Consider the following 16,132-nt stretch of genomic DNA (forward strand, 5'->3'; position numbering starts at 1 on the left):
AATATAGATATTATAATTTTCATTTATATATAATCTAATTTATTTTATCATTTCATTAAAATATTCATTAAAAATGAATTACGTTCATAAATTTATTACATATATTTTCTTTTTTATGCTATAATTAATTATTATATATTTACTATAAAACTATAAAATATGCAATTAAACTTGTTGGACTAAAAAAAATCAAAATTTCAGGATTTGAGGCTAATGGGTTTGTGTGAACTTACTAATGGATTTTTGTGTTGAGAAATATACAACTTTAAGATGCTTTGAATCATAGCCATGGAACCAAACAAGTTAAGATGAAGTTTTATGGAAAGTTGAAGAAAAGTTGTTTAACCAAGGAGGCATGACAAACTAGAAAGGGGAGTATCCCACTTCAATGTTCTTTTGTTCTCTTACTTTGTTTGGTGTGAGAATAAGTTGCTTAGGAAATAGAAACACTATTAAGTATTTTATTTGATTTTGTAAAATATTTCTTATCCCCCACAAGGTTGAAGTTGTATATATTTTGGTGGGGTTTTTTTTTTTTTGCTCACTTAAATTGATAGTGAAATTTGGCTTAAATTTTTTGGAAAATGGGTCAAGAAGAAAATTATTCCTATCACGTGGGTTTTGAGCTTAAGCCTTTATTGATAAGATAGAGTTAGAGAAGAAAAAAAAAAAGTTAAAGAGAAATTAAGAGTTTCTTCCATTTGGTTGAGAATAAACAGAGAAATGAAAAAGTAAAAAAATGTGTGGGTCTCACAAAATTTCTCTATTCCCACTTATTATGAGAAGAAAATGAGAGGAAAATGAGTAAATTTATACAGAAGTTAATTATTCTCTCGAATAATTAATTTCCTAATTTTGGATCTTACTTTCTATTTAATTCATAATAATTAATGTTTTAATTATGGATTAGTAATTAAAAACTAATATTTATCATAATATTTAAATTTGCGATAATTATTACTTAATTTGAAAATTAGTAATTAGACTCATTATTATTTGAGAATTAATATGATACTAGTTAGCATATCATTGAAAATATTTATTTTGGAACATAAAAACAATTTGTTTTATATATTTTATAATAAATTTATCATTACGTCAATTGATATAATGGTTCAATTAATAATTTACTAATTAAACCACGTATCATTAAATTATATATTAATAATAAATTTATAATTTATAAAATATAATTTGATTATGGAAATAGTTTAATGATTTACTATATTACAAATAATTAACTAATTCAGTGTTTGAATCCTTAAAATATCATTTTGAAAAGTATGAAATTTATCATAGATAAACCAGTTTTGGTTCGTACGATAAAATACAATTTCATCCAATATTTTATGGTTTCTACTATTTAATTACATATTAATATATTTGATTATTTGTTGTACCATATAAACTAACTCACTAGTTTACCGATTAAATGGACCCTCACCTCTATGGTATTTCTTTTTAGTTTTCTTTAAGTATTTTTGCACTGGAAATAATCTTATCTGAATTGGGAATACCCATAAGTACGTGAAGCTAACTTTTTTAGTGATCATTTATGTTATGTTAGTATGCATAACTCTTCCAACAAAATATCAATTTACATAATATTTATAAGCAAGATTTTAATGTGAAGCTTTCATATTTAATAGACAGAAAAAAATAATATAAAAATCCCTCAAAAATAAAAAATTCCATCCAAGTACTTTTTTTTTTCATCACGAAAACGGAAACTAAAAAAAATAGAAAGGAAATTTAGATCTGAATTCCAATTTTCCCATCCAATCTCATTTCTACGCAAATCCAATCAAATCAATTCAATTCTCTCACAAACGATGATTTTTCGTTTCTAGAAAGAAATGATCCATATACGAATTTGATTTTCGTTTTCGTCTTCGATTCCTCGATTTTGCCATGGCGGACGCACTCTCGGTGGTTCCGGCAGCCGTGCTCCGCAACCTCGCCGATAAGCTTTACGAGAAGCGCAAGAATGCTGCTCTTGAGGTTCATTTCTCTCTCTCTAAGATTTTTTATTTTTTATTTAATTTTTTATTCTATTTTGCGATTTTGTGATTTTTTGTTATTAGGTTGAGGGTATAGTGAAACAGCTTGCTGCTAATGGTGAACATGATAAGATAACCGCTGTTATCAATTTGTTAACTACTGAATTCACTTATTCGCCGCAAGCAAATCACCGTAAGGTAATAGAGAATTGAATAATTTTGCATGATTTTTTTTCTTTCATTTAAGGTAAATGATTGATTCAGATAATTTTAGTTTGAATTTAATATTTTGCCGATTTTGATTTCTGTGTTTTATTTAAAATAAATGAAGGGAGGGTTGATAGGTTTAGCTGCTGCTACTGTTGGATTGACTACTGATGCTGCTCAGCATCTTGAGGTGAGGGATTGCTCACAAGCTCCTTGAATTTACATGCAAATCAATATTTTGTCCTTTTTAAGAGTGATGTTTTTGGTTGAAGACCAGTTTTAAATTGAGGTTGAGGTTGCATTGTCATTACAGAGACTCCCGAGACTGCAATATTAAGGTTCCGGAATGCAATTTAAAACACTGCCCTTAGTGTTAGACCCCGACAAATCTGAGTGGAGTGGGGAAGAACCGTTTAAGGGGGCAATGGACGTTTATTTTTTTCATGCACAAGACTCGATTAAGAGACGTTGTTTAAGGAGATTTAAGCTTCTAGCCTTTTGACCAACATGCATTCCTTTTGTAATTTTTATCATCAAACTTGCATATTATGGATTATAATTAGAACTTAGAACTCTTCACACTTGGGAAATTATGCAACTACCAAACAACTGTGCGAAGCTTGTTAGGTATAGAAATTATGCAACTACCAAACAACTCTAACTTCAATTAAGCAAAATCATGAAACTACCAAACAACTCTAAGTTCTATTTTTAGGCTCTACTTTCTGACTTCTTATAAGTTGCTTTGAAGTAGAAAAAAGGCAGGTTAAATATAAACTATATAAGAAAGTATCTAGTTTCATATACCCCTTTCCACGTTTTTCATGGTGCATTTATTCCTTTTTTTCTTCTGCATGTAGCACTTTTTACCTCCTACTGAATAAGGGCATAGTGTTATTTGCTGCCTGTATGAAGATTAAAACTGTGGACTACTTGTTAGTCACATTGGCTTCATATTTCAGATCAAAGTCATAAGCTCCATAGGGGATGCTTTTCAATTCTGCTATGGTCATAGAATAGTTCCTTTCCAATTTTAAAATTGTATGCAATTAGGTGTACAGAATCTATTGTTGTAAGTATGTTTAATAATCGAGTAATAGGTTTAATATTTATGTACTCGCCATGATAGGTTTAATTTATATGTAATTGTCATTAGCGTTAAACATGCCAATTACTTTTGGATGCTAGCTCTGTTCTTTCTTGTTGAGCTCATACTAATATGGTTCAAAGTATCTGGATGTGGAACTAAAAACAAAAATGTGATTTTACCTTTATGGATACAGTTAAAATATGTTGAGTTTTATCAAGCTAGATGATATGAAACAGTTAGTTGCAATATGTTCTTTTTGGATTAATTTATAACAATTATGTAGCAAATCTACCATTTTTCTTATGTACGTATATTGTATTTGACAGGAAATTGTGCCCCCAGTGTTAAATTCTTTCTCTGATCAAGATAGCAGAGTTCGTTATTATGCTTGTGAAGCACTATATAACATAGCTAAAGTGAGTTTTTACTTATGCTAACCTATCTCAGTTTTAAACTTTTAATATGATAATAATATACCATCATTCTCAATGCTAATCTTCTTTTGATGGTAGGTTGTGAGAGGAGATTTTATTATATTCTTCAACCAGATATTTGATGTTTTATGCAAGCTATCTGCAGACTCAGATGCCAATGTACAAAGTGCTGCTCATCTCTTAGATCGACTCGTGAAGGTATAAGTTTATCCTGAAGTATAATAAGCTGTATTTAGATACAAACATAAAATATTTTTCTGAAGAACGATTAATTTAGTAATGATTTGAATTGATGTTCCCTTTGAATTAGTTGATGATTAAACATTGCTCTTTTAAAACAGGATATTGTGACTGAAAGTGACCAGTTCAGGTGCACCTTCTTCTCACCTCTACACTATATATTTCCCTATATCTGACGTTTTAAATTTTCAAAAGATTTGTAGATATGGAGATCTCTATATGTAACTTATGCTGTTTCATCCCTTCCATTTTTCTTTTTTGATCTTCAGTATTGAAGAATTTATACCATTGTTGAGGGAGCGCATGAATGTATTGAATCCGTATGTCCGCCAGTTTTTGGTAGGATGGATTACTGTATTGGACAGTGTCCCAGATATTGATATGCTCGGTTTTCTTCCTGATTTTCTTGATGGTAAGTGTATATTATGAATGGCCTTTTTTTCTTTTTTCTCGAGTTTTTTTGTTGGAAAAATCAATGTAGACTAAGTTGCTAATCATTATTATAAACACCTCAGGTCTGTTTAATATGCTGAGTGATTCAAGTCATGAAATACGTCAACAAGCTGATTCAGCTCTTTCTGAGTTTCTTCAAGAGATTAAGAACTCCCCAGTAAGGCTTCTGATAATATATTGTTTTCCTTTTTGTTTAAGTCGTTATGTTTCTAACACTGTTCATATCCCAATTCTGGTGTTATCTCATTGTTTTTCCCTATTTGCTGCCCGGGCAAGATTATTCCATGCATTTCCTCTTTTGTATGATTCCCATCTTTTAGGGCTCATCTATTTCTTGACTCCTTTTTGATTGTGCATTTGTGTAATTGTGTTGTTCAGCTGTGCTGTGCATCATTTTCAATTACTTTTTTTACACAAAAGCAACATGTTTTGTTCATTTGTCATTTTCTGACTCAAGCAGTGCTACTCTTGAAGTCTGTAGATTATGGTCGAATGGCTGAAATACTGGTTCAGAGGGCAGGTTCTCCAGATGAATTTACTAGGTTAACAGCTATCACATGGGTAAGTGGTATTACAATGTATTTACTCATGACTTGTTAAACTAGTGTTTACTGCTATTAAACTCTTGCTTAGTGTTGTCATCTTCTCAAAATTATTAGATACAGTTTTGTTCATTATTATTATTATTAAATAATGCCCGTGTTTTCTTGCTGAAACAGATAAATGAGTTTGTCAAACTAGGTGGAGACCAGCTGGTTCCATATTATGCTGATATTCTTGGAGCCATTTTGCCTTGCATATCTGATAAAGAAGAGAAAATTAGAGTGGTAGGCTTACTTGAGCGTTGTTTTTTCTTTCCTTAACTCTTTTGAAGGGTTTTCAATTTTTTTAATTTTGTTTTCTTCAATGTTTAATTTCATTGTTACCTTCCTTGTAAAACAACGAATCTAACATATTTTTTTGGCCTGTGTGTTAGGTTGCTTGTGAAACCAATGAAGAGCTACGTGCAATCAAGGCTGATCCTACTGAATCATTTGATGTAGGAGCGATCCTCTCCATTTCTAGGAGGTGTAGTTTTTTAACCTGGGAAAAAGGCTAGGTTTGAATTTTGTAATACTTGTAAATTATGAAATTGTTGATGTAATGATGTAGTGCTTTGAGAACATGAGAAGCTATTGGGAATTGATTATGATGGTCCTTTTTGTTTTGCCAACTCCAGTTTTTGTGTTAATTGTTCTGTAGAATGACTTAGGAATGGTTTGACTGGTTAGGCAACTATCTAGTGAATGGGAAGCTACGAGAATTGAAGCTTTGCACTGGATATCAACCCTTTTGAACAGGCATCGTACCGAGGTGACTAGATTGTTCGAATTCGGCTTTAATTTTGATATTTTATGGGTCTGCTATACATCTCTGGACTTGGTCTAGTTTCTTAGTATGCCCCTTGGAGCCTGTCAATTGCATGCCCATTTGGATATTTCTGCAGTCTGTGAAAATAATCTGTTGTTTTTACCCTATATCATTATAGCTTGTTGTTTATAGGTTCACTGATTCACTCGTAGCTCAATATTTACTGATAATGATTTATGCTAATTGCTAACAAACAAATAATATTCTGCTTCCCTTGGTAGTACATAAAAAGTAATATTCTGCTTCTTTTATATTTTACCTTTTGCCTACATATCAAATGAGACTGCTTTCCTTTAAGTTATTTCAGGAATAAAGGATCTAATGTAATTAGTATTTGTCCTGGTTTAATTAATTATCTTACCAAACTTAGTCTTACCTACTTAACCTGCAAATATGCAAACAATTATGATGCATGATGAACAAGTAATATACAACTGCCTACCAATTTATTCTTTGGCATCTTCCTTGTTTGTGCATAACTTAATCTTTCTTAATGTCCATCCCTTTTTTTGAATAATTACATTATCAATTTGCATGGGATGTTTTATAAAGGTTGATCTCCTTTATATCCATGAGAGATTTTGATGTCCATGCTCACTTATTGACTTTTCTTGTCCGAAACAGGTTTTGGCATTTCTAAACGACATATTTGAATCCTTACTCAAAGCACTTTCGGATCCATCTGATGAGGTAGTGTTATGCCGATAGCCTTTTTTTTACTCCAACTAGTTACATTGACAAGTTACCTATGCAACAATTAGAGTTCACAATTGAAATCTAGTAAATGTGATTAAATAAAAGAAAAATCTTTATACTTAAAGGAACATTAAATAAAAATTTAACCATTATAGCAAATGATATCAATTAATGAAAAAAGTGCGACATAGTGCATGAGACTCCCACCTAGTGTGGTATGGGGAAGGTAGATGAACACAATCTTGCCCGGTTTTCTAGGATTTGAACTAATGACCTCCAAGCTACAAGGCAAGCAACCTTACCATTGTGCCAAGGTTCGTGCACTGGGATTTTATACTATTTTTAAGGACTTACATAGATTTTAATAAATAATTAAATATTATTTTTTATAAAAAACATGCAATGCACTATTGTGACAACCATCATGCGTGGTTTGTTCCTGAAACAGTTGCCTAACATGACCACATTTTTTCCTTCAAAAAACAATTGACTGCGTGTTTGGTTTTGTTGCATCTTCACATGTGAGGGTAAGACTGTGTACATCTACTCTTCCCATACCCCACTAGGTGGGAGCCTCATGTGTTGGGTCACCATGTTTTGCTTTTGTTGGAAGCTGAGATAGATTTCTTGCACAAGCCTTCTTGCCTCTTTAGTGCAGAATGAATAAAAAGTGATATTTGTATGTTTCCTTTGTATGTGATATTGTTTAATTGTGCAAACCTGTTATTCATTTGATTTGTCAGTAATCCACCCCAACTTTGTAAATATTAAATAGGTTGTACTTGTAGTTCTTGATGTACATGCATGCATCGCAAAAGATCCTCAGCATTTCCATCAGCTTGTTGTTTTCCTAGTGCAAAATTTCCAGCTTGATAATTCTCTTTTGGAGAAGTAAGATTTTTTCCTTCTTCCAATGGATTATTGTAGTTGTATAATTTTTTAAAATATATTTGTAACTACTGATTTCAACTTTTTCATTCATTAACATTTTAATTCTATATAATTTAATCCAGGCGTGGTGCTTTGATAATCCGTCGGCTTTGTGTGCTTTTGAATGCTGAGAGGGTCTACCGTGAACTTTCTACAATATTAGAAGGGGAATCTGATTCGGATTTTGCATCAATTATGGTTCAGGTATATCTGTGCTGAAAAGTCTGCAATGCACTTTCATTTAGTTGTTTCATTAATATATTTTGTTTCCGGGGTGAAAGAGGTTAAACTGTTTGCGTTTATGAGTAGGATTTGGTGTGCACTTTTATTTGACAACTGGCTAACTTGTTTTGCTTGTGTCTTGCCAACCTTACTGTTGATGTGGATATATTTAAAGTCTATTTGTTTTAGAATATTATATTATTATATTGTATTTCAAAATGAAAACAGACGCCCAAGTTTCCAAAGGTCTAGGCTTTTGTTACTTTTTTGGGAAGGGTGGGTGGTTGCTTTCATTTCTTACCTCATAATGCTGTGTGGTTCTTTGATAGTTTTAAGCGCAATTGTTATTTGTGAGAATTTCTTTTTTTGGTACATTTTGTGATAATCAAGGGTATCCCCCACCTTATGAGTAATGAACTCATCCTTTTGTGTGTGTGGCTGCTTCTCATATCAAGTGTCGCTCCTAGGAGTCGAATCTTGGCGTTTGGCCTTGTACAATATATAGGATCCGTTGGGGCCTTACACCACTGGACCAACTCCGTGTTGGTATATTTCTGTGAAGTTCTGTTGTAGGCTTCAATCTATTTTACAGAAGTGGAGAGAGATTAATAACTGTTGTATAAGTGTCCTAGATGTTGGGATAGACCGGACACTACTACCAATATTATATAATTTTTTGTTTGTTGCCTTTCCATTATTGTCATATTTTTTCATCAGTCTAATGTTTAGACAATCTATGTAGTGAAGGAGTATTTATCCACATTTTTACCCCTTTTAAAAAACATTTCAGGCTTTGAATTTGATCTTACTTACATCATCAGAATTGTCTGAGATTCGATATCTTTTGAAGCAATCACTGGTAAATCCTGCTGGGAAGGACTTGTATATTGCTTTGTATGCTTCTTGGTGTCATTCTCCAATGGCAATTATAAGTCTTTGCTTTATAGCTCAGGTAGGAATTTACAACCTGGTTTCCATTTTAAATCTCTATTTGTCTTTCACATGTGCACACGGACACACATACACATCAGTCAATGTGTATTTGTGGATATTAGTTTTAGATTTATTTGATTAATGTGCCCTCTTTTTGTAATATAAATTTTGTACTTTCCTCAACAGACTTACCAGCATGCAAGTGTCGTGATTCAATCTCTGGTAGAGGAGGATATAAATCCCAAATTTTTGGTCCAGCTGGATAAATTGATTCACTTGCTGGAAACTCCTATCTTTGCATATCTTAGATTGCAGGTGCTTAATTTCAACAGCATGTTTCTTTTATCTGTATCATTTAAGTTTATATATTTTGTACCTATTATTGTAAAATATGTTTAATGTGGAGATGTTGGTTGTGTTTATGACGATTATGGGTAAAGGTCAGCAGCCTCTTATTACTTGGTGTTGTTGGCCACACTACTATTGTGCTCCCTATATTGTGACTTGTTTCCCAGGTTTCACGTATCATACGGCATACCAAATGCTGAATATTTTCTGTTTGGGTCAAACTTCAAAAGACATCTAAGCCTTGATAGACTTAGTTCTGATACAATGCTTTTTTGTTTTTTATTTTTAACTTGAAAAGGGAGATTTAACTTATTACTAGGATGAGTCCTCAGAGGCATTACTTTTATAACACATCTTATTCTGTTTGTCCAGTATGGTAATTTGGGAGAACATTCCTTATAAAGTAAAGAGCAATCGTAAATATTACAAATTGATTTTCATTGACGCATAGTCGCATGCACCAAAATGGATTTGCTGTATTAAATATTAAATTTTAAAATGTGGACTCATTTCTTATAATTGATTTATCCCACTTATATAACTTCTCAAAAGGGTGATTGTATAACTAGCAACAGTCTAATGTAAATCGAGTCTATCATATGGGAACCCTTTGACTGTTTTTGTTTTGTTCCCATGTAATGAAAGAGAAAAGGAAAAAAAATGGGGGAACATATTCTCTGTGTTATCATTTAAGTGTGTCTCCTACAATAGTATAAGGTCATATAGGAATATTTACTGTAGCTCTCAATCCCTTTGTGACTAAACCCGTTATTGTAGCTTTAATCTTGTATTCTCCATATGCTGATACTCATGTTAGCTTCTGTCCTTTCTTCGTTGTGTTCTCTTTTATGAAATGAATTGAGTAATGATAAGTCCTCTTTTTAATTGTAATAATGGAGAGTCAGATTGTTAATTCTTTCTCTCATGTGCCTGAATCATTATTTAATTTTGCAGCTTCTTGAACCTGAAAGATACATATGGTTATTTAAAGCATTGTACGGTCTTCTGATGTTGCTTCCTCAGGTATTTGCAATTTGAACAATTTCTTTTCTTCAAAAGCTAGTGAGGCTTTAATTTTCTTTTATGGATAGGGTGTGTTAATATGCCCTTCCTTTGCGGGGTGTGATTTCTTGGACTCATGCATTGGTTGCATTATATGAATTTTTTCCTTTCCTTTTTTAAGCATTTAGAAGTGACATTATGCAGTGTGTGACCTGTTTCCTGGTGTATATTACTTCATTCTTAATAAAGCTCTAATTTTATAATTTCTATGCCGTTAACCAAATCATGTTAATCATTCAAAAGCAGGAATGTGGTAGACTATTTATTTTTTTGTTGCCTTCCATTTTGCATCATTTTATTTTGAGAGACATTTATTATCCGCCTAAAATAGGTCTTATAGATGGAATTTTTTTTAAATCTAGATGCTACCCTCCTGAATTTATTTGGGTAAAGACATGCAATGATATATACTTAAAGGCTGAGTAGTCAATTTTGTGCAATTGCGCAAGGATAGCAGAGGAGTGGTGCACTCCTGCCCTTCTATGTGACAGGAAGAGAAACTGAGGAGTAGACAGCTCGATCGCGGTGGTTTTGCGGGAGTTGCAGCCAGGATGGGTTTCGTGAAAATGAAACACAATTTAAGGCTGAAAACCCTATTTACCAAATTAAAAACACATGTCAAACCCTCATTTTTAATGTTTAAGGTAATTTCGCCTTCCCCTTCTCTTTGTGATTTGGGCCAAGCCCAATAAAATATTTAGAATCCTACCCCTCCTTCTAAAGCGTTTCTGAAGCCATGAGAAATGCAAAAGACAAAAAAAAGCTCACCTGCTAAAGGTTTTAAGGCCAAGACGAACACAGCCACGAAATGACAATGATTTTCTGTTAGTCCCTGCCATTATCGGTGACTCCCATCAATTTCTGGACTTTTCATGCCATTTTGGTGACTCTCAGTGGTTGTCAAATTCACGATTCGGTGCCATTTTCAGTGACTCGATTCTTGAACAATTATGAGTTTACTTGTTTAAGAAATATATACATTAACATGACATATTACATCCACACATAATAATAACCCCTAACTAATATTCCATATAGAAATTCCACAATAAAGTAAACAACCCTGAGCACCATGAGTAAGATATAATTTAACCGTAAAACACCAAGCCTTGGAGCGATTTGGCCAAGAGATTCGTGGCCAATGTTGCTTGTGACTATGGCGGTTGCACGTAACCTGAAGTGCAACAATCAATGCATATTGATACGAGCGAGTCGACATGGCTGAAGCTTCAACCTGAAGTTGTGGATGATTGCGAAAGAAAAGGCTAAGGCAGAGAGCTTCAAGTTTTTTTGGGTTTTATGGGAGCCCTAATTTGCTGAAAAGTGTCTTTTTACTACTGGTCATGAAACATTATCATTTTAGGTTTTTGGTCATGAAACAATGTCATATTAGGTGTTTAAAGAATGTAAATTAAGTGGGTGAGTGAATTTTTAAACTAGATGGTGAACTCACAAGTTTACCCGAGTTTGCCCAAGTTGATATGAGTTTACTCAAGTTTGCCCAAGTTGATATGAGTTTACTCAAGTTTGCCCAAGTTCATCCAGGTTCGAATTTCCATGGAAGTTGGCTTGATTCTACCACCTAAATGAGTTTACAAGTTAACACAAGAGTTTAACAAACATGCTCCCATCCATTTCCAGCCACCCACCTCACTTGCTTCTTTCCCTCACTTCTGTACAACCACTCATCTCAACACCACAACCTTGCTTCTATTTAAGGATTATACTCAAATAGTGATTATGCCAGAGATAGTGTTTCTTTAACTTTATTTAGGTTGAATGATTAGCTCAGTTGCTTGAAACCTTGGAGGTTTAAACTTATTTTGGTTATTAAGTATGATGAATGTGTCTCTACTTTGGATTTGAATGTTTTATATTAATTATGAATGTGTATTTAATTTGGTGTGTTTTAGTATTTTTTTTAGTGTTTATATGTGTAGCTTATAATCATTTATAATTGTTGTAGCGGCCATCCTACTACCTATCTATAGCATTTTTGGGGTTGACTGCGATCTGCAGTTGACACCCAGCTTAAAGGACATGGACATTATATGTTTGAGATCCAGTTAGTGAAAAAACGTAGGTTTTTTATGCTATTGTTCAGAATCTATTGGTAAAGCTTTGACCCCCTTGTGTTATTATGTATATTGGATGATGCAGGTTCATCTTTATATGCTTTGTATTTTAGTTTTATGTTTTTCTTAAACATTGCATCAGTAATTTAATAATTGTATGCACATTTTTAGATGTGTTTATGCCTTGTCAATAAATTATGATGACAAACTATTGTCTCGACTTATCTCATGGCCGTCTACATCATGCATTTTCTTGAAAAAGTTGGTGATCTAACGGTTTATTGTTTATCTTTTGATTCAATTTTGTATCCACTATACAGCAAAGTGCCGCCTTCAAAATTTTAAAAACTCGTTTAAAAGCTGTTCCGTCGTATTCTTTCAATGGCATGCAATCGAAGAGAGTGCCTTCAGGGGATTCCTATCAGTTTCTTCATCACATGTCTAATGGATCCCAAATTATTGAGGATGGTGACTTAGCTAAAGATGGTGGGAGCTCAAATAATGGAATAAATTTCGATGCTAGGCTACAACAGTTTCAGCAAATGCAGCATCTGCATCGGATGCACTTTAAAGCACAGACGAAGTCTCTCAATAATTCCACCCCATTACCAAAGGTTGGTGAACTTGTCATTATGCATGTTGATTTTTATAAATTTATTTTCTTCATTTTTTCACACTATGAAACACGAACACCGGGACACAACATTATATATATGAGCAACATGATGATTTTAATGTAGCTTCAAAAGTATATTTCATGATTATTTGCATGACTAATTGCATAAGCATTTGCATTACCAATTTCATATGATTTGCATGATTACTTATGAGTTATGAGGGACTACTAATGGTCCTTGCTATCATCAATTTCATGGCAAGGTATATTGTCCAGTGATAATGCGATAATGAGCCTCACATAATGTAAACATTGTATTTTTACCAAAAATGTTGTCATACAGTGATACACTCTACTTGTTAACTATATACTGAAACTCACTTTAGGAGTCTTATCCTTCAGACCTTTACCTTATATTATTCACGTGCAACAAATAACTCAAGAAAACTCTAGTCTATCTAATTCTTCTCAAATTACCATTATTTAGTTTTCTCAACAGCTATGTCATTGACGATGACTAGTCATTCTTTGGGTGTTGGCTAAGTGTGTGAGCCAACAATTTTGTTTTTTTTAAATTGAACATATGATGAGTCGTTCGACACCTATATGATATTGTATAGGCATCGGTGTTGGATATGTGTCCGACACCTGGAAAAAATGTATTTAGAGAATATCTGGAAATGGAAAAGGAGGAGGGAGATTGTGTTTATTCACTGCTTAACATGAACATCTTATGCAGGAGGCACAAAGAGAGGAAGAACCAAGTAGAACACAATCTATTGACCTTAATGTTCCTCCTCATAGATCATCAAAGAGAGGTTCTCAAGTCTAATTGAGCATTGATCTCAAAGTGTATTTGAGCTTTGAATGGCATCAGGTATAATTTGTAAAGTTGTAAATCATAGTAGCTCTTTTATTCTAGCTGTTAGAGGTTGGGATGGTGAATATTGGGTTTTGGAATCAAGCTTTCCTGGGCTATTCTTTTGACCAATATACAACTTGATAACCACATGGTTCTGTTATTTTTTGTGTTGATAACCATGTGGCTAGAAGGGATATATTATCTAGTAATTATGACATATTTAGTAATATTGGCATGGGGTACTGTAAAGGTTCACATGTATTTTGTATTTGGTTTCATTCAGTGGCATTAAGCCAATATCATTCTCTACCTGTTTAATTTGGGTCAATGGTTACAGTTTTTACAAATCAATCATTAACTTACAAAGGTTAAAGTCACAATTCCTATTTTCATTTATTTCGTTTTGTTCTAATTGTTTTAAGGTATTTTTTTGTCCCCAAAATTTATTGATATGGTAACTTACTCATCTTTCATTTTATCAGACCTTGGGTATGTGTTGGCATGTATTGTCGTATCCCCATCTCGTACACGACAATAATGAAAAACAAATCATATCCGATAAAATAAAAAATAATGAATGTTTAATTTTTAATTGACATACATGTTTTTATTAATATTGATAACATATACTATAAGGCATTAGATTCTCATCCAGACCCTGGTTATGTACATCATGTTTTACTTTTTGTAGTTATGAAATATTGGGTTAGCTAGTAAATAAATCATGTTCGAAAATGATTCAAGTAGAGAGAATCTTGTGGTGGATTATGCATCACAAAAGATGGCCTGAGAAATCATTATGAAAGTTACTACATTGGTTGGATGTGACTTAAAGATGTGATGTATTTAATTAAGAGAAAGAAATGTATATATTAATTGTGTAAGAGTTTTTTGCAATTCACTATTCATTTTCAATCATTATTGACTTTTTAAAAAATTAATTCAAATGAATGGTAGATGATGCACTGACTGTATATAAATTTTCACATTGTCAGTATATAGATATTACATTTTTTAATTAAATGTGTTGGAAATGTATAATATGGGTACCATAATCTCCTTGAATAAATGAGTGAATGAGAATCTTGGATTTGTTGGCACAAGTACCTTCATTCGAGGTAGTTTTGCTCAAATGAAATTGAGTCATCTCTAAGTAATTTTAGTCAATTCAAAGTAAAAGAACCAAGTTCTATTAATGATCCACCAAGTCATATAGATATCTATCTCTTCATGATCGCAAGAGGTTGTTCACATAATAGGTGACTTCACAATTTCTCAACATTGTTTTTTAATTTATGAATATTATTTTACTAGTTGGTAGTGCTTGGAACTTATTATAGATTATGGTAAGTAAAATCGCTACTATAGCTTTGTTTTAAAAAAATATTAATAAAAATAATGGAGCTATTTAAGTAGGTTCCCAACCATTCTTTATGTTATTTCTGTGCATAAGTTGTGTAATTAATAATTTAATTTTATTGTCCCGCCTTTTTGCCTTTTTATTAAACAGTACTTTATCTTAAAATGTAGTTTATGTCATGGTCCAATTATATTTACCTTCCCAAAATCTTATTGAAAGTCCATCATATTTTTTGTTTTATCTTTAAATAAGAATAGTGATATATCATTCTACTAATTATTTTAATCACAAGAAAGTAACACATGTTACTTGTAAACAAATCATTAATAAATAAAGTATCTCTTATAATATATGTTATCTTCTTATGAGTAGGAGGATCAACATGAGAATATAGTAGGATGATATATTATTTTTTTTCTAAATAAATGTATACTTGATGATACATGCATGTTTATCAATGAATGATTGGTATTTCCTAAACATTAACTATAGAAGATTTAATAAGTACTCATATATATTTAATTTTTTATACTACCAAGAGTATCCTTTCACTTTTTTGGGTAAGAAACTAATATTCTTTTGGTTTTATAGCAGCCCCTCACAATAACTGTCGAACCCAAGAATCAAATATTTAGATTTCTACATAAATATGCTAATTAAAATACAGTATTTGCCTAGTTACTGATACCTTGTAGTTGCTTCAGGATTTAATCTATTGAAGCTTAATAAAAGCCATGATGAATACTAAGTTGGGTATTAACATTTTCACTTTTTTCTATTGATATATATATTTCTTCCAAAAGTTAAACGAAAGAAATAAAAGTAAATAAATACACAAGTAGATGAATGATAGATTAAATGCTATTTAATTAATCAACTAATTCAAGACCACTATATCTGATGCAGTTAATGAAACACCAATACTGGTAATTGTGCTTTAATCTGGCACTTCATTCAATTCAATTATGTCAATATCCCAATAGACGTGCACAGTTCAAAGTCTCTTCCTTCAAAGTAACTAACTCAATACCATCAATACATTGATTTAGTAGTATAAGTGGATTCTTAAGATCGAGAGTTTGACTATTTAGAAAAACATTTATTGATGAAGCCAACCACAAATCCGAAAGAAATTACTTAGCAAAAAAGTGAGATAGTACAAAAAAAGTAAGTCACTATTGTTCTTGCTTCTCT

At 32.3% G+C, this 16,132-nt stretch overlaps 1 protein-coding gene across 3 annotated transcripts; it reads left to right on the plus strand.

Moving 5' to 3' along the window:
* LOC109330588 (protein VAC14 homolog) lies at positions 1,716 to 13,906 on the plus strand. Of its 3 annotated transcripts, none has more exons than XM_019564840.1 (20): positions 1,716 to 2,001; positions 2,085 to 2,198; positions 2,332 to 2,397; positions 3,624 to 3,713; positions 3,810 to 3,929; positions 4,073 to 4,101; positions 4,241 to 4,383; positions 4,487 to 4,581; positions 4,899 to 4,985; positions 5,144 to 5,251; positions 5,401 to 5,492; positions 5,696 to 5,777; positions 6,459 to 6,524; positions 7,306 to 7,421; positions 7,544 to 7,664; positions 8,473 to 8,634; positions 8,802 to 8,930; positions 9,918 to 9,986; positions 10,154 to 10,155; positions 10,419 to 11,952. In XM_019564840.1, the coding sequence occupies exons 1-20, from the start codon at positions 1,912 to 1,914 to the stop codon at positions 10,438 to 10,440; spliced, it is 1,803 nt and encodes a 600-aa protein (XP_019420385.1). In that variant the 5' UTR covers positions 1,716 to 1,911; the 3' UTR covers positions 10,441 to 11,952. The 3 variants fall into 3 exon arrangements, with proteins under 3 accessions (XP_019420385.1, XP_019420394.1, XP_019420378.1); XM_019564833.1 differs by lacking the exons at positions 10,154 to 10,155; positions 10,419 to 11,952 and adding exons at positions 12,421 to 12,714; positions 13,456 to 13,906 and having other exon boundaries at positions 1,717 to 2,001; XM_019564849.1 differs by lacking the exon at positions 10,154 to 10,155 and having other exon boundaries at positions 10,388 to 11,952.

The sequence above is a fragment of the Lupinus angustifolius genome, chromosome LG02 (genome assembly GCF_001865875.1).
Source record: "Lupinus angustifolius cultivar Tanjil chromosome LG02, LupAngTanjil_v1.0, whole genome shotgun sequence".
NCBI classification, from domain to species: Eukaryota; Viridiplantae; Streptophyta; class Magnoliopsida; order Fabales; family Fabaceae; genus Lupinus; species Lupinus angustifolius.